This window comes from Taudactylus pleione, unplaced genomic scaffold, assembly GCF_031769625.1.
Source record: "Taudactylus pleione unplaced genomic scaffold, aTauple2 ptg000155l, whole genome shotgun sequence".
NCBI lineage: Eukaryota > Metazoa > Chordata > Amphibia > Anura > Myobatrachidae > Taudactylus > Taudactylus pleione.
The window spans coordinates 5078733-5098613 of record NW_028284557.1 but is presented as its reverse complement, the minus strand read 5'-3'; the positions used below and the strand labels follow the sequence as shown (position 1 = coordinate 5098613).

Sequence of the window (19881 nt, the reverse complement as noted above, 5' to 3'; positions counted from 1 at the left end):
AGAAATTACAGGAAGATTAGAATAATGGGAATGAGTAAATAACATAAAATTAACTATTGACTTGGGTTGGTAAAAGGTATAACGGAAATAGGAACCATAGCAGGACAGAAAAAAAAAAGACCAGCACATCATATGTCTGTGTAAAAATGGGCGAGAGGACAATGAGAGGGCTGGGCAAATATAACGAAAAAAAAAAAAAAAAAAAAAGGCTAGGAGAGCAGATATAAGAAGTAAAACAAAATAATGGGGTTTTCTTAATAACCCAATTCACAATATTTTGTCCAAGAATAGGTTGCCTTACTTATGATGTTATTACTACACATCGTGCAATAAATGCTGCAAATAACAAGATTAATAAAAGAGTTTAATTTTACAGTTTATTATAAACCAAAATACATGAGTGAGGACTCTGAATTCTTCACTCCTTGTGCTGTAAAGCCGGATTCTCTCTAGTACAGAGAACACTTCATAGCACACAAAGTGATGTGTTATTACAACATTGCTTCACCTCTGGCTCATTTATAAATGATCCTACTATGCCTACTTAAATGCAGTGTGGATAAGATGGGTGACTCAGGGTGAGCAGAATTTACCTGCGTCATCCTCCTCCAACACCGCTCCTTCTTCCTCCTCTTCGTCCTCGGGTTTTAACTGTACAGTTGGATTAATTCCACTCTGCTCTCCATTGCTCTCCCCAGAAGCTTCCACTACCTCCTGGGGTTTGATAAGCTGGCTCAGTAGAACAGCTAGAACGTTCTGCACTTCTCCCTGAGTTCCCAGCACCTCTGACTCTGCTTGTTCTGTAGGAGGAATTTCTTTAAGTGGCTCCACCTCAGAGGTCAAAGTGGTAGTTGTGGTCAATGCAGTGATGGACTGGTTGAGTGCTTCCAGTTGCTGCTGCATGTCTGGATTGGCCTGAACATTTAGCAGCTGGGATATCTGGGTGACACTGAGGTCTGTTTGACTTTGGAGCAGATTCAGAAGAATTGCCAGTTCACTCTGATTTAGCTGCTGTGTGATATCCCCCAAGATAGCTAGGAAAAAAAAAAACCAAACAATAGAAAGACCAGAATATTTAAAAAATCTCGTAACAATCCAGATTTTAGAGCATTTGAACATTTAATTGCATTAAGATGCTATGCTAAATTACCATATCAAAAATATTCTAGGAAATATTGACCTGCTATACCACACACACAAAGGGTTGACATAAATTATATATGGTCACTCACCTATGTCGGTAGTACCAGACTCTGCATTCACTGACTGAGGTGGTGCAGGGCTACTGTTTTTGATACTGTCTACTGGAGGAACAATAACATTTTCTTTTCGTGGAGCCTTAATAGCAGGTGGCTCTTCCAGAGTAATGCCGCTCTGCCGTTGCCTCCTGCGCTTCTTACTCCACAGTTCATGGCAGTCTTGCCAGTGTGGGAGACTGCAAGAGAGAGCAACATTATAAGATTGGATCATGACTGTGGCAAAAAGACAAAAAAAAAAAAAAGACAGTAATATATATTTTATAAAATTGCATAAATTTACTGGAGAGACACTTTAGTTTCCAAAACATATTGGAAATGCTTTCTTTAAAATTCTTGTAGCCAGTATGACCAATGTGGTGACCAGGCATCTTCGCTGCAGTTACGCTAAAAAGCCCCTCTCAGCATGCCAGGTCCTGAGAGACACTACTAGCGCCGGGTGCCTTTTTAGTCTCTTTATTTTCCAAAAATGCGTCTAAGTCGCAATGTGGTGCGACTAGAACGCACCAGCAGACTCGTGTTTCAAATGAATCTGTGCAGACACTTGTATATCTGTGTGCACCCGAGTCTCTGAATCTGTATATGAAGTGCTACAATGTAGCGGTAGCAGCTTTTTTTCATCCAAGTTCCATTGTGCTTCATATACAACCTCAGGTCAGGGCAGAAATTAGGATTTTTGTTACCCGGGGCAAGACAGTAATTTGACGCCCCCTGGCAATTCCCCCATAGTAATAACCCCTGCAGCAGTGCACCTGTAGTCATGCCCCCTGCAGCAGTGCACCTGAAGTCATGCCCCCTGAGGTAATGCCCCTGTAGTAGTGCCCATATAGTCATGCCCCCTGAGGTAATGCCACTGTAGTAGTGCCCATATAGTAAAGCCCCCAATGTAATGCCCCTGAAGCAGTGCCCATATAGTAATGCCCCCATTGTAGTGCCCATATAGTAATGCCCCCATATGGTAATGCCCCTGTAGTGCAGCTTACACAAAAAAAATCCCAAACACAATACTTATCTTAAACCCCGCTCCTGCCGCCATTGGTCTGCCCGGCTGCTCCTCGGAACTATTGGAGAGACGTCATGACGTCTCTCCCATAGTGCCCGTGGGCAGAGCCGGAAGCTGGAGTTCAGGAGAGAACTCCAGCCTCCGGTTACTGCTGCGCTGCAGGGAATGAGCCGGCTGGCAATATCTCAGTGGGCTTCCGGCTTGGAGCCCCCCTGTAGGACAATGGCTGCGGGTGCAGCGGCGCACGTGCATCTCCAGCTCCCCACACCCTAGTTGTGGCCCTGCTCAGGTGCACACAGATATACAAGTGTTGTATATCAAATTAATCAGCAGTGTCTGCTGGTGCGTACTAGTCGCATTGCATTGTGACTTAAGTGCATTTTCGGCAAAAAAACACGCCCAAAAGCTAGCAGAGTAGCAGTAGAGCTGGTGTCTCACTCACGCCAGGCAAGTTGTGCTGTGTGGCGTATTGAGGCTAGATGTGTGAGGACATATCTATACTTATAAAAAAGGGGCTACATCGCAATGCATAATTTTTCTGACAACTATCCCCATGTAAGGGTGATAAGCCATGCAATCTTACATTTTCACAGCTATTCAGATATACATAGTCCATGAGTGATAATGTGGCCACATAACGTAGGCTGATGTCATAGCTGCATTTGGTAACCTCTTTTTTAACTATAAAGCAACAGATATCTTCTGTTGAGTTAAATACAAGCAGCTTATGTTGATTAATATGATATGTGGCCTATATTCTGTGCAACCGCAAGTGTATTTGCTGGCGAAATGCTATGTTAAAGTGTCACAGCCGCTGACACGAATGTACTATTGATCCTGCAGATACACCCACAGTCACACGCAGAATATAGGCATGCCGCATATAATTTTAATCAGCATAAGCTGCTTGTGCGTCCTATTCACATCACTTTGCAAATAAGACGCATTTGTGCTCACGCGTTATGTTTAACGCGACTTGTAGCGCACAGAGGTAAGATGTATGTGGACACATCTGTATAGGAGAGAAAGCATTTTTTTTTTCCCTTACACCCTGGTCCATTCAAAGAAATGTCAAACTGCTCTAGCCTGGTCTGTCACGCAAGTATAAAACCAAAAATGAAAAGAAAAAACTAACTCAGCCATTGTAAATCTTGGTATCTGGATGAAGGATTGACAGGTAATGTATAGGTTGACACCAGATAGACAAGTAGCTTTTGTTCCTGTCGAATATCTGGTGTCAACCTATACATTGTCGACGTTTTACCTGTCAATCCTTCATCCGGATACCAAGATTTAAAATGGCTGAGTGTTAGTTTTTTCTTTTCATTTTTAAAGTTAGAATTAGGCAATTGGGGGAGATTTAGGGTTAGGCTGCCAGAGGGGACGATTAGGTTTAGGCACTAGGGCGAGGGTTAGGCTGCGCTTAAGTTTAGGCACTTGGGGGAGGGTTAGGCAACAGAGGGAGGGTGAAGTTTAGGCATTAGGGATGGGTTTGGTTTAGCCAAGACAAAAAAAACTACCTATGGAGCCTCTAAAAAGTATAGAGAGGCCATGAGATCCCCCTGCAGAAGGTCTCACGTCTGAACGAACTGTAGGAAGACCACAGGATGGAGTGACCACTGCCCTGGGAGAAAAGTGGTTCTGATGAGCAAGTCCGCTGTCCAGTGTCCCACTATCGGTAATACCACCGCTGAGAGTGTTGTAACAAAAAGGTCTCCACCCAGGAAAGGATTCAAGCTGCCTCCGCCATCGCCGCTGCGGTCTTTTGCCTTCCGGGTGACGTACATATGCCAAAGTGTCGTTGTCCGTCTGACTGCGAACCGGCCGGCGAGGACGGATAGGGCCCCCAAGAGAGCCAGAAAGTTGGCTCAGAGCTCGAGCTGTGCTGTCGTACAGAACGAGAAACCAGGATGAGAGGGACGCAGAGCAACCCATCCAAGTTTGGAGAATTACCCACTGGAAGTCCTGCGAGTGGAACCTGGTACACTGAATGGTCTATAAGTGGAGACAGACATGCCCAACAAACTAATGTTCCACAAGATCGACGGACGAGGCACCAACCGTACCATTGAAACCAAGTTCAGTTGGTGATGCGTGGCATCACCAACCGTAATTTGCTGCAAACACACAGAGCCGGGGCTCCACTGAATGGACCAGGCGGGGGACAGGTTCGATTGCCAACTGAGGAAGACGACGACCTGGCCAAAACGGAACTTGAAGAAACTGGTTCCAGATGTCTAGCAAGGATTTGATGGCCTCCATGCTCTGGATCCCTGATCGTAGAGAGTTCACTCTAACTGAAAGACCCACCCCCTGATGCTCAAGGCACGAAGATCGGCTGGAATGAGCCATTCTGCAATCATCTAGGAAGGAGAGAGAAACACAGTTTCCATTCCTGCAGCAGAACTGGAGCAAAAAAAGCTGGAAGAGAGGAGTGGAATGATAGCACGGTCTGATACCACTGTGTTCACCGTCACCTGGGGAACACCTATGTTGAGCAGCCGAGCAGCTTGTGAGGCGCGCGCTCCCACAATAAAATGATTAAGAAAAACACCAACATGTTTTTTTCAATCTTCCGATTACACTTTTTCCAGGAAACTGTAGCGAAATAAATTTATCCTTAAGCTAGTGTGTGACTTTACAAACTTGCCTGCCTGCTGACAGAGACCTTATACAATCATCAGATAATAAAAACCATTCATTCTTTAACTACTGCCTGAGATTAATCATAGCTTCATGCTCCCTGCTCTACTACCCAGCTTTAGGTTGGCATTACACAAGCTTTTCTTACAGTGTTCGTTTTTTGTTTGTAATTGTATTAGAATGAATGAGCACTACTTTAGGAGAGTAACAAATATGAAAAAAAAAACTAAGTAGGCTCTAGGGCCAGTGAAAAACAAATGCTGAAACAATGTTCAGTTACTATGTACAAAGAGAGGCATTCATGCCAGTAGGCAAAATGCTCTGAAATACTGAAGAGCTTATTTTCCAAGCTGTTTCTGTGTGATAACATATCATGTGACACCAAAAATTGTGTGTGATGCTTACTCTGGAGGTGGCATCTTGCTAACATCTACATCCTTCAAAAAGTCACTTAAAAGGGCTTGCTCTGCAGTGCATCTTTTGTTGGGGTCCAGGGTCAACATGTGATCCAGCAGATCCAAAGCAGGAGTTGGAATACTGAGAAAACATAAGAAAATAGGTTACAAGTAACTATCATAATGAAATATATCCAATACCTGTTGTGCTGCATACGGCAGAGGAATGTTTCTAAACAAGTGACCATCACACATTAACCACTTACCTAGCAGTAGCTTGCTTTTCACTGACATGGTCGCATCCCATGCGACCGTGCAGTGTCTCTCCTTCACCTGGCTGTAAAAGAAGGGCCCTTGGGAGCGATACAGTGATCTGGAATCGCCGACATTACTCCCGAAATTGCACCCCAGAAAACCATGCAAACGACGCTTTGGGGCACATGCTCCGGAATCTAAAGTGAAGATCCCCTGAGCACGGTCCTACTGATCTCAGCATGTGCAGAGTTCAGCTGCAGCAAGGGGCACTGAGAATCAGACGCCCCCTAGACCACGCTGCGCTATGCGGGATGGTACTGGGCGGGAGGGGCAAGGTTAAATAGGAAACACTCCAACCCTCCTTGGTGTTTCTTATATAAATTAAATGAGAGCAAACATAAGGGGGTTTCTTTAGCAGTTACCCTCAAAACGTTTCACATTGCTTGGGAAGTAACTGCATCGAACTTTGTCCCATGTCAAAGACAAAATTAATGCCTGGGTGTAGGCTATGTGCCAAAAGTGTAGTAATGCAATATTTCTGGCCAGAATACAAATACAATTTGTCCGCATCCCAATAATAAAAGTTAAACCAATAAAGGTATATTATCTAAATGGCAAACGAGCAACAATCAAAAGAATATCAAGTTTTAGGCGACACACTAAAGTTTGGTAACTATAATATACCACTTTTTTTTACCACACGATTCAAGAAATCCATAAAACAAAACATGTTGGTAGTACTTGAGGACTGATGTTGAGAAGACCTGGTCTACACCTCTTCATTAATTATTTATAGGGATAGCAGATCTTAAGGACTGTTATAAGGGTAGAAAACTAAATGTATTAACTTACTGTTAAACCCTTTTGAAGCCAATGAGGACTCAGACATTACTATTACACTCCACTAGCAGTAGGCAGGCACAATTCAACCTTAATCCTTCACAGTGCCAGACTGGGGCGGTTTACATATAAGCAGGGGTATTCAATGTGACCCACCAGCTGCTGTAGAATTACACATCCCAGCATTCCCTGCCATAGTTTTAGCATGCTTTAATAGCAAGATTGTGCAGGGTAGATGGAGGGTCACAAGTTGAATACCCCTGGCATACTGTACAGTAAAATATAACAATCAATACATAAAGGAAAGTAAACCTGGGCATAGCTTTTTATTTGGAGAATTAAACCCTCATATCTATTTGCAGTACCTCCAAAGTAACATTGTTGAATAAATGTAAGTAGAGATTAATTTGTGGTCAGGAAACATTTTACCATGTATACTTATTTTAGGGACTGCATAGTGCCATTGTAAGGCATGGACCCCCATCACCAAGGAGAGCCTTCCAATGCGATCGCCAATCAAAATGGAGCTTGAGCTCAGCTGATCATTTGAGGACTCAAATCTACCAGCCTCTGGCACAGACACTCTGCTCCCCTTTCTGCTGCACTACATAGGACAGCATGGAAAAGAGAATCAAGTAATAGTTAAAACCAGGATTTAGAGGCATAGAAAGGTGTTATAGGGCCGTATTCAATTGTGAAAACAGAGATATTTTCGCCAAGAAAAAGGCGAAAACGCAATTGGCAAAAAAAAAACCTGGAGATTAGTTTTCTCCATCCCAGACCAGGCAAACAAAAAATGCAAAATCCCTATTTTTGGCTAAAAATGTGGGGACACCCCCTCTAGTGATGAATTACCCCCCAAAAATGTTGTAAGTTGCGCACTTTGGCGAAAAACGACCGCGCAATTTTCGGTAAAAAATAAAACCGTTGAAAATGGTTTTAATGCACTGGGTCTGATTTTTCGGGGGACGGTACGGATGTGTGAAGTGTTTTAAACATCGCACGCAGTCGCAGCAGGCGGTTTCTTACAGTTTTTACAACACGAATATATACTTGCACCCATTTTAATGTACCCCCAATTTACGTGGAACAGTAATTTCCTGGGAAAAAAATTTGCTTTGTAAATTTTCTTTCACCCAAAATTGCGCGGTCATTTTTCGCCAAAGTGCGCAACTTACACATTTTTTGGGGGGTAAATTATTATTAGGGGGGCGGGGGGAGGGGGGGGTTCCAAAGGGTTCTGAAAGAAATCCCCAAATTTTTTAGCCAAAAATAGGGATTTTGCATTTTTTTTTCGCCAAGTGAGTTTGCCTGTTTTTTTGGCAAAAATATCAGATTTTTGGCGAAAAACGGCCGTTTCGCCAAGGGCAATAAAACGTCCGTTTTCGTCGCTAATTGAATACGGCCCCAAGACAGCATATGAATCAGTATTTTTTTACTTACATCAAATCCCTTTCTCAGACTATATTGAGGGACACGAACTATGATGGGGCACAGAAGGCTTAGGCAGGGGTTTGGCATTATGAAAATGTACACAACTCTGAACTCCTCGCCCTCTATATTTCATAGCAGAGAGGTTCCCAAACTCTGTCCTCAAGGCACCCTAACAGTCCTGGTTTGAAGGGTATCCAAGCTTGACCACAGGTGACTTAACAGGTGATTTAACCACCTGTGCTAAACCACGGATATCTCCTTAAAACCTGAACTGTTGGGGTGCCTTGGGAACCTCTGCTGCCTGATAGAAACCAGTGTTACTAGCGAAGGGGGAGAGAGGAAGACCATTTACAAAACAAATATATATATTAAAAAAAGCTGTAGGCATCCTACTATCAACAGGGCCGGATTAAAGGGGGGGGGGGGCGGTGGCGACAGGGGCGGTCCCTGGGCCACCACACATCAAGGGTCCCCACACCCACCAGGGGTTAAAGTGGGCCGGAACGGGAGACAACCAGTTCAGCTTCCTCTGGCCCACCTAACCCTGGCGCCGCAGGTAGGCTCCATTAGCCGGGCGCCCGCTGATATTTTGTTAACAGCGGGCGCCCGGCTCCCTCCCCACAGCGCCAGCCGGAGGCTTCCGGCTCCCGCAGTGCACAATGGGAGAGACGAAAGCGGGGCATAAAGTAAGTAGAGTATTTTGTTTTTTTCAGTATAAACGGCTTCACTACTAGGCGCACTACATCTGGGGGCACTGCTACTGGGGCCATTACTACATCTGGGGCCATTGCTACGGGGGCATTACTATATCGTCCATATTTAATAGGGGCCCGCACAGACCTTAGTCCGGCCCTGACTATTAATTTGAACTTCAAATTATATAAATCGGAACATAAAGAGTTGGGTATCCAACAACAAATTCAGAAGAAAAGACTTTGTAACAAATATCCCATATTCTCCATCATACAGTCAGGTACATTGGAACCATGGAGATGTCCCAATGTTGCCCCATGCTACACTGCACAAAGGCCACTAACCAATCTGGTGGAATGTGCTCACAGATATTGCCGGTACTCCACTATAAGCCTTGCACAGACAAGCATCAGAGGGCCAAATGGTCATCCATTTTGTGAAGCTCTCGAGTCTTATCAACATAGGTCCTCAAAGAACTGTCAAAATCCAACAAGAGAAGGGGTCCTTTTCCAGAAACCCACTACTGTCCATGGTCAGAATGACAATCTGATTTAAGTGGAATTTGGACAAAACATTTGGCTTAAAGCTATACACACACACACTTACCAATCTGGCATTCGATATGTCTGGCAGGACATCACAACTGGGCAGACATTGTAATTTACCCACCCAGTTAAGATGTTAGTGTCCACCATCCCTGCAGCAAGTGTACAGGCATTTGGCAGGTTGTCCGTATGCAGATGCACAGATATATCCTTCATATATATCAACATTGGCTGTGTTGCAGAGCCGACCCAATACGTCTGCACTACGTCGCTCAGACATGTCGGGTGTAAACACCCGCCGATGCACTCGCGATACATCGCTTGCTGATAGATCGAGTGATCTATTGACAAATGTGTACCCAGCTTTAGAACAGCCTTGTCTTCATCTGTAAGAGATGACAATAGCAAAAAGAAAAGTGATTTTAAATGTAAGAAACTTCAAAGTTCACCAACTTAAAAGCTTCAAGGATGTAAGGATGAGAATAAGTTTAACTGCCAAGGAGCAAAAACAGTAAAGTATGGGGATAACACTTGCGACACTCAGTTGAAAATGCACTTCTATAATTAGTGGTAGCTTTTTCTGAAAGAAGAACTAGAAGGTTGAAATCTTAACTTTTAAATAACAAATTTGTGAAATGTAGTTAATAGTAGTTTTACAAAATTGCAGATTTTCAGTGATTTTTTTTGTGGTATTTAAAGACAGGATGGCTGTACCTAAACACACAGGACACCTGGTTTTGTTTCCATGAACACCTCAAATTAAAAACGGTTTAAAAGGGTAAGCCCAGGAGATGCATTACATATCATTGACTAACGATGCCTCTCACTCATGTGTCTAAAGTGAAATGGAACCATCGGTTCCAGAATAGAAGAGCTCCCATCATAGGAGATCCTGGGTGGCACTGTTGCTAATCATGTTGACTGCTTATCAGGATCCTTGGAGGCTCCCACCTCTGTAGCTTAATTAGGAGAGCTGCTAGGGTGATTTGAAAATATGCTGGTTGTGAGTTTTTGAAAACTTTACATAGCCATATTTTGGAAACGCCAAGAGATATTTATATAAACTTTTTTTTTTTTTTCTTAGACTACATATAGACTCTCCGTATACCAAATTTGAACAAAATCTGAGCTGGTGAGGTCAATTTTTAACAAAGTGTGTTGAACTGACACGGAATGGCCCAACAGTCTCCTATCCACCATTATTTATTTTTTGGTATACACATCATATGAAGGCAAATAAGAGATATGGTAAGAACTTACCTTTGTGATCTCTGTTTCTACGAAGTCCATAGGGTCCACAGGGTTGACCTTGGGGTATAGCTGGATCTGGATCCATGGGCACCACGCAGTTAAAGCTTTGCTGCTCCCAGGATGCACTTGGGTCCGTTCTCCTCTATACCCCGCCCCCGAACACAGGCACCTCAGTTGGTAAGCAGCTAAGGCCGGAGGAGGAGACTAAACAGAGAGAAGGAAGACTGGAACACACAAGAAACCATACTCACAGAAATGGGAGACGGAAAACCGGTGACCAGTCACATAGCCCATATGAAGCCAGGTGCGTCAGGGCGGGCGCCCTGTGGACCCTATGGACTTCGTAGAAACAGAGATAACAAAGGTAAGTTCTTACCATATCTCTTGTTTTCTACTTCAGGGTCCATAGGGGGTCCACAGGGTTGACCTTGGGGATGTCCCAAAGCAGTTCAACTAAGGGCGGGGACGCTCCTGTGCTGAAAGGAGCACCCGGCGCCCGAAGGATGCATCCTGAGAGGTGAAGGTGTCAAACGCATAGAGCCTCAAAAACGTTTGAATTGAAGACCAAGTGGCCGCCTTACACAGCTGAACAGCAGAGGCGCCACGTCTAGCAGCCCAAGAGGGACCCACAGAACGAGTGGAATGAGCCTTAACAGAGGCTTGCACAGGTAAACCCTCCTGTGCATAAGCCTCACAAATAACGGAACAAAGCCAACGGGCTAACGTTTGCTTGTTGGCAGGCCAACCCCTCTTGTGAAAACCTAAGGACAAACAATGAATCCAACTTCCTAACCGAAGCAGTCCGGTCCACATAAATTCTAAGTGCCCAGACTACATCTAAGGAAGCCTCACCAACTGAAAGATCAGGTGACTGAAAAGCTGGCACAACAAGTTCCTGATTAATGTGGAACTTGGAAACCACTTTGGGCAAAAACTCAGGACGAGTGCAGAGCACCGCTCTGTCCTGGTGAAGAATCAGAAAAGGAAGGCGACAGGAAAGCGCCCCCAATTCTGACACCCTCCTGGCAGAAGCAATTGCCAGGAGAAAAACGGTCTTAAACGTCAGCCACTTGAGTTCCACCGACTCAAGCGGCTCAAAAGGAGGACCCTGCAAGACCCGTAGTACCACCGCCAAGTCCCAAGGAGCCACCGGAGGCACAAAGGGAGGCTGGATCCTGAGAACACCCTGGAAAAAGGTGTGAACATCTGGCAGTGTAGCAATCCGTCGTTGAAACCACACGGACAAAGCAGACACATGAACCTTCAGAGAGGCAAGGCGTAAGCCGAGGTACAAACCTGATTGAAGGAATTCCAAGATTCTGGAAACCCGGAACACCTGAGGATCATAGCTTCTGGATTCACACCACCGAAAGTAAGTGTGCCACACCCTATGGTAAATCCGTGCGGAAGCAGGCTTGCGTGCCCTAAGCATGGTACCAATGACCGAACTGGAGAAACCCCGAGACCTTAAGACGGCTGTCTCAAGAGCCACGCCGTCAAAGACAGCCGACCCAGATCCGGGTAAAGGCAGGGCCCTTGAGACAATAGGTCCTGACGCTGAGGAAGAAGGTACGGAGCGTCGATGGAGAGGCACCTCAGATCGGAGTACCAAGGATGCCTGAGCCACGCCGGAGCTACCAGCACGAGCGTGCCGCCGTCCTGCTTGAATTTCCGCAGAACCCGAGGAAGTAGGGATATCGGAGGAAACAGATACGCCAGGTGAAACGTCCATTTCACCGACAGCGCGTCTACCAGACAGGCGCCTGCGTCTCTTGTCCTTGACCCGTAAATGGGCAACTTGTGATAGTGACGGGAGGCCATCAAGTCCAGCTCCGGCAGCCCCCACCTGTCCACGAGTAGCTGAAACACCTCTGGGTGAAGTGACCATTCACCGGGATGCACGTCGTGACGGCTGAGGAAGTCCGCCTCCCAATTGAGGACTCCGGGAATGAAGAATGCCGAGATCACTGGAATGTGAAACTCCGCCCAAGCAAGAATGCGAGACACCTCCGACATCGCTGCCCGACTGCGAGTTCCTCCTTGGTGGTTGATGTACGCCACCGTGGTGGCGTTGTCGGACTGCACCTGAACCGCCCTTCCGTGAAGAGCGGGGCCGGATGACTGCAGGGCCCTGTATACTGCCCGCAGTTCCAGAATGTTGATGGGAAGAAGAGCTTCTTCCGCGGACCAACGACCCTGAAGCGATAATGAGCCGGTCACTGCCCCCCAACCCCGAAGACTGGCATCCGTCGTGAGCAGGACCCAGTCCGGGATCCAAAAGGGGCACCCCTCGAGCAGATGAGCTGTCTGAAGCCACCAAGCCAAAGACTGACGAACCTCCGGGGACAACACCAGCAACTGAGAGCGGATACGGTGAGGTAACCCGTTCCATTCCGACAGAATCATCCCCTGCAGGGGCCGGGAATGGAACTGGGCAAATTCCACCATGTCGAATGTTGACACCATGGAGCCCAGAACTCTCATAGCCGAATGGACCGACAGGCGGCAACTGCTCAGGCAACTGTGTATCCGCAGCTGCAGGGAGGAGACCTTCTCCGGGGTCAGGAAGATCCTTTGCTGACGAGAATCCAGCAGGGCTCCCAAATGAACCATCCGCTGAGATGGAATCAGGGAGGACTTTTTCCAATTTATCAGCCACCCGTGCGCTTGCAGGCAAGCGATCGTCAGGTTGAGATGTTGAAGCAGTACCTCCAGGGAGCTCTCCAGCAACAGGAGGTCGTCCAGGTATGGCAGCAGCCAGACATTCTAATTCCGAAGATGTGCGGCCATGACCGCCATAATCTTCGTGAACACCCTCGGTGCCGTGGAGAGACCAAACGGTAGCGCCCGGAACTGATAGTGGTGTTGAAGGATAGCGAACCTCAGATACCGCTGGTGCGAAGGTGCTATCGGAACATGGAGGTAGGCGTCCTGGATATCCAGGGACACCATGTAATCCCCCGGTTCCATCGCCAGAATGATGGAACGTAACGTTTCCATCCTGAACTTGGGAACTCTGAGGAATTTGTTCAGAGACTTCAAGTTGAGGATAGGGCGATGAGAACCATTGGGTTTCCGCACCAGAAACAGAGAATAGTACCCCGTTCCTCGTTGTAATTGAGGAACGGGAACAATGACCCCTGCTTTCAGCAAGGACTCTATAGCTTCCTGAGTCTGTAAAGTCTTGGTCGTATCCTGAGAAGGACTCGTGCAGAAAAACTGGTGGGGCGGTCTGTGCCGAAAAGACAGGGCGTACCCCTGGGAGACCACTTCTCGAACCCAGGCATCCGTGGTGGTATTGTGCCAGCACTGGGCAAATTGAAGAAGTCGGCCTCCCACTCTGCGGTCCCCCAGAGGGAGGCCCGTCCCATCAGGCAGAAGGTTTATCTTCCTGCTTGGAAGAAGGGCGCCTGGCACTCCAGGCCTGCTTCTTGGGCTTAGAAGCGGCCTTGGTCGTCGACTGCCTCGGGAAGGACTGACCTCTGGCCTTGCCCTGAACCCGAAAGGACCGAAAGGCAGAGCTCCGTACCTTGGTAGGTGCAGAAGCCGAAGGCAGGAAGGCTGATTTTGATTTAGCCAGAGTGTCCACAATTTTGTCCAAGTCCGGACCAAAAAGCAACTCCCCATTAAAAGGTAAGGACCGACGCGCCGACACCGCTGCAGCCGACACCCGAGAGGTCAGCAGGCTTACATCTAACGATGCTTCCCCAATGTAGGAAGCCGCATCCCTCATTTGACCTATCAACGCTCTCTGGATCTCCGGAGCATCCTCAGGAAAGGTATCCTCCAAAGCGTTGGCCCAGCCCTCGATGGCCTTAGCCACCCAAGAGATGGCCATGGACGGACGAGCCACCGCCCCCGAGAGAGAGCAGATAGACTTCAAACAAGTCTCCACTTTCCTGTCCGTGGGATCTTTCAGGGAGGAGATCGACGGCAAAGGCAGCGTAGCACTTTTAATTAAGCGGGTAACGTGGGAATCCACCGCGGGCGGAGTTTCCCACTTCCTGCAATGAGCCTCCGGAAACCGCTTCTGCGGTTGGAACTTCTTGCTGGGCAACTGCCAGGCCCCCGCCATATGATCCGTTAACTGGTCGGACAGGGGAAAAACCGTCTAAGCTACTTTGGCCTTCTTAAAATTTGGGTACTTTGACCTGGGGGCCGGCACAACCTCCTCAATATGAAGGATGGCCCGCACCGCCCTAACCAATGCCGGCACATTAATGGAAGACTTAGCCTCCACCTCCTGGGCCCCGGCATCCGAGTCAGAGTCCTCATGGATCTCCCCGTCATCCGAAGACACGTCCGTGACCATGAACTGAGCCGCCAGTGAAGCCAGAATGGGTCGCTTTGACGCCCGTGGGGGCAAATCACTGTGCAACATAGATTGAAAGGCCGATGACGAAGCAGCCAGGCTCTGAACAGAGCTGGAGAGGACGTCCACCCAGGGAGGGGGTACCGCCTGAGGATACCCCTGAAAAGGTACCATCGACTGCTGCAGCACCGTGGGGGATTGCACGTATACAGGCAAACCCGCATAAGGACCCACAGTCTGAGACCCGGGAGGAGACTGCACCAGACGCGTCACACCCGGGGAACGGGGGATGGTAGGCTGGGGCAACACCCTAGAAGGGGCCGCAGTCGGGACCGCAAGTCGGTCCGCGATCGACGCCAGCACTTGCGTAAACATCGCCCACGGAGGATCCTGCGCCACCGGGGGTTTAGAAGGTCCAGGTACCAACTGGCACCGCCCGCACAGACCGTCCTGAGACAAATCCGCCCCGTCAACTCCTGCCAACAACTCAGGAGCCACAGAGCGCTCATTCTCCTCATCAGACATGACACAAACTTTTCGCAATAAAAGCGTATCACCGAAACGAGGTAAGGCGTATAACACCCACGCACTCCCAAGTATGTAACACAAACAGCCCACATCTGGTACTGAGTAGCACACCGCTGTATGCGACGGACCTCACAAATACGTAGATCTATATAAGTGAGGTACACAGAAAGAACACCCCTCCCCCACGCACCTGCGGGCCATAGGAGAAGGAAAGGGATAGGTAAAAAGCTGACAGTAAGTAGAAATAAGCACAGACAGCAGCACTAGCAATAGTCACATACCATGCATAGAAGATATACTCACTGCACCTTCCGCTACAATCAACCTCCCAGATTCAGTGTCCGGGAGGGCTATAGCGCTGCGAACACTGTCCTGATCAGGGGAGAGGTACGAAGGGGGACTGGTCCACTGGAAGCCTGCCTGGGAGCTCTGCGATGCTGCCTGAAGATGGCCGCCGGAGAGCACTGAGGAGGAGTGGCCAGGAGATAACAGCCCAGCAACGCCAGCACGCATGAGAGAAGGCGCGCTGGGCTGAGGGGAGGAGCGGTAAAGCAGGGAAGGCTGCCTCCCCTGCTAGTATTAAACCCCCAGGGAAGCCGGTTCCCCGCCGGTCTTACACCCTGGAGGTCAGCAGACACGCGGGGTATGCCACATAGGGGGGGAGCCCGCCGCCGCTACTAGCGCCGCTGGTCTGTCCCCAGAGACCGGCGGCATGAAGACTGCATTTCCCCCGCGTGCAGTGCGAAGACCCCTTGAGTCCGGCAGCAGTCAGTGGGAGCTCCCGGAGCCACGCTAGCACTGACTCCGGGGTCCCGCTGCGATCCCCGGATCAGTACCGGCGTTGCAGCGCCAGCGGGGCTGTTGGAGCGGCAGCGTGGACGTCCAGAAGGACAGTCTGATGCTGCCGCTCTGAAGATAGTAAAAATAAAATAATAAAATCTTCTTTAAAAATAAAGCTATGGGGCTGCTTATGCAGCCCCACTGCGCAGGGTGACCCGACTCCGGCCGGGCACCAACTAAAACTGAGGTGCCTGTGGTCGGGGGCGGGGTATAGAGGAGGACGGACCCAAGTGCATCCTGGGAGCAGCAAAGCTTTAACTGCGTGGTGCCCGTGGATCCAGATCCAGCTATTACCCCAAGGTCAACCCTGTGGACCCCCTATGGACCCTGAAGTAGAAAGCAGTGAATATACTCTACTTTCGTTGTTGGAGAGGTTATTGCACAGTTTCCCATCAATAAAGGACCACATACAGGTCGAGTCTCCCATATCCAAAATGCTTGAGACCAAGGGTATTTTGGATAACGGAATATTCTGTATTTTGGAATAATTGCATACCATAATGAAATATCTTGGGAATAGGTCCCCAATATACACACAGAATGCATTTATCTGTTGTATACACCTTATACATACAGCCTGCAGGCAATTTTATACAATAATTTTGTGGCTCAAACAAAGTTTGTGTACACAAATGAAATTTATGTTTCATTTACACCTTAATACACAAAGCCTGAAGGTAATTTTATACAATATTTTGAATAATTTGTGCCTTAGACAAAGTTTGTGTACATTGAACCATCAAAAATCATAGGTTTCATTATCTCAGTCATGCCAAAAAAAAGTCCGTATTTCGGAATATTTGGATATGGGATACTCAACCTGTAGTAGACTTCTTCTCTGTACAATATTATGCTATGTTTTTTTCTCATCTGATTATGATCAAAAACCATTGAAGATGATTTTGTATTCTGCATCTAGAGATGTATGGAGGAAAACTTCCTTCATTCTCTGAAGGCTTGCTTTTTTATCTTTAATCTGTGTAGGCACATTATTATTTATAGAGTCCAGTGAACCAACTCTGCAGACATTGAAAATCTGCCCGTCACGAGAACGTTACACTATTCTGCTCTTAGGTCTATTGAACTTTAGAAACTGAAAACTCTACCAGTTATTTTCTCAGCACCTTATACACCCACTAAGTCATAATATGCCTAAGGAAGACCCCAGCCACTACATAAAAATGGACTTGAAGCCTTCCCAGATCCATGTCATCATTCAGGGACACTGCTCTTGGGATGGGACTGGTGATGGACCTGGAAAAGCTCAAATAGAGTTTCCACCTCGCCACATCCTCACTATGAAGAGTACAACAGAATAAAAATCTTTAGTTTACAATTGAAATTCGGGCAGCAAGCTCCATTTACAGGAGTACTTCACCCAGCCTCTTTTCTCACATGACAGACCAGAAAGTAGCAAACAGCCATAGGACGATAACATACCCCATCAGAAAAAAAAGTTGAACCTGCAAGACATGGGTTTTTATTGCTGCACCAAACGTTTTATACTTCGTGCCTTCAGGCTATTATATTAGAAGTGATAAATTTTGATCGAGACCCTCATTCCTTCAGTGTTAGGGCAAATATATTTCCATTGAATTCAGGAGTTCAACCCTCAACTCTAAATTGGTCTAAACATCAAAGCAAAAAAAAAAAAAATAATAATTTTTATTGGTGCACTGATAAAAAAAAAAATTGTTCTATCTGAAGTTTTAACCTGAAAGACAGCAAACAGAACAAATTAAAAATTAGGGGAACTAAACAGTCAGAGATCAGTCTTAAATCTAACTGTAGAGGAGTGATGGTGCTTTATGGCATACTTCTTTAGTATGTCTGAAAGCCCACACGGGAGGAGGTATCCAAAGTCACTTTAATCCACAGTGGGACCTTACTGTCCATAGTATGCACCATCTGACCCAGTTCCTAGATCACTTCTGTATCTGCAGTTCAACCAGGTGTCTACGTATTTGCCAAGTGAATACAAAGCCTTAAATACAATTATGGATTTAACTAAAGCACAAAATCTTATTTCCCTAATAATTCATTGGGAGACTCTGTAGTACATGGCAATATCCGGCTACAGCCACCATCCACTGGGAAGGGATAATAAGTTGGAATACTATGACAATTCAACCATGAGACAGGCCTTTACAGATACCAAAACATGAGCCTGCAACAAGGAAGCACGGGCACTTTAAAACCAGCAAAAACACTTTGGCTCCTCCCTCTCCATACCCCTGAGCTTGCTTGGGAGCCTCAGGTTTGTTTAACAAATGACAAGTCAGGAGAACTAAAGAGGGAGAGCAGAAAAACAATGTCCTCTGACAAAACAATCATCCTAACAAGGATAACAAAAGAAAACAGAACAGGAACAGAACATAAAAGGAAGATTTTCAAAAGTACAGAAAATACACTCTAAGAATTGTTTGAAGGATACTGGAGGACATTGCAACACCCAGCTACACCAACCAGGTGTTAAAACTGTCCACGTGAAAGAACGATTACCTGGGGCAAAGGATTTAGGAACTGCGGGGGTCTGCTTCCCAGTTTGCCACCCAGGGAACAAACCGTGCAATGGCTGGAGCGTCTTGCTTCACCCTATGCAGAATAATGCAGGTTTCACTCAAGGCCAGGGCACTCGAATAACCCCAAGTGATGTATGTAAGCCCAACCATGATATTTTCCGAGTGGCTGCAAAGGACCTCACGTGAGTTCCAGTAGGTCTATCTGGAGTATAGATTCTTATGGAGTCCAAAGAACCTGAATAGAGCAACTAAAATTACAATGCAATTAGAAAACTCATCTTTCCTAGGACTTTCAAGCATAGGTAACCACAGATGCCTATGAGCTTAACAAAACTACTCAAAGTCCTGTAGAGAGAAGTTTAGTGAACTAGTTAGGAAGATCATCCATTAGGAAGGGTTAAAATGTTGTATTACTTTGATGATTTAGAGACTGAGACCTCGACCATCACAAAAACATGAGCCTACAAAATGGCCAGGAGTACGACCATCAGACAATCATCCAGGCAATGAAATCATTGCAATATGGGTGCCTCGAGTGTTGACTCCCGTTTCTATAACCTAACAGGAGAGCGTATGAAGGGCTTGTAAACTACGTGAAACCTGGAACCTCCTACCAGGACTAGTCCACCCTTGCAAAATAGGTCACTCAAAATGCCTTAGAGAAATGACGGACAACAGACTTCTAGTCTTTCTGAAGATTTTTAAGCTACTTATACAAATTATTGTCAAAGGATCACAAAACCACAAGTTTGAAGTTAATCAACCTCTTCAGGAAACTGCACAACTGGGACCCCCAAAAGACTGATGTACAGCAAGAGTAAGACATTTTCGATGTATGGTGGAGGTGAACCCCAGCTCCATCGAATAAGTCATTAACAGAACTAAACATTTAGAAAGGATTTCTCCTTAAATACATGGAAGTACAAAAAATAAAGATGATCTAATACCTAATACACAATACAACGATCAAGAAATGAAGATCAGAAGTTCGACCTTAAAACATTGGGGTATACTTTAGTCATCCTTTTTGATGCATAACATGAAAAACCAAATGTCATCTTCAGAAAAGACATTTGAAAGACTTCTGGACCCCTGTAGGTTAAATAAACTACAACCTACTGACTCAGGTTATTTAGGCATTACATGCACAGGCTGTTTTAAGTGTGGGCTTTGTAATTTATGTAAATTAAATAATCCAGTTAGAAAATATATTAGAAAATATAATTCAGCTCTGAAAAGTCAAAAATGTACACTACCACACAATTTAGAAATTGCACTACCATATCAGTCATCTGTTACTGTATAATTTAAATTATGCAGAGAATAAAGAAAATAATGTTAAAATTGAGAACACAGGAACACAC

General features: G+C 46.3%; 1 protein-coding gene across 7 annotated transcripts in view; it reads right to left on the bottom strand.

The window, feature by feature from the left end:
• CDK12 (cyclin dependent kinase 12) overlaps positions 1-19881 on the bottom strand; it is a 189145-nt gene that overhangs the window by 98003 nt on the left and 71261 nt on the right. For all 7 annotated transcript variants that reach the window (XR_015878797.1, XR_015878798.1, XM_088474618.1 and 4 more), the window contains 3 exons: positions 5308-5439; positions 1233-1435; positions 594-1034 (listed from right to left, as the gene is read on the bottom strand). Coding sequence is in view for 5 of the 7 variants with exons in the window: in XM_088474618.1 (XP_088330744.1) it covers positions 594-1034; positions 1233-1435; positions 5308-5439 (776 nt within the window). In the remaining 2 variants the exon portion in view is untranslated. The remainder of the gene's footprint in view (positions 1-593; positions 1035-1232; positions 1436-5307; positions 5440-19881) is intronic.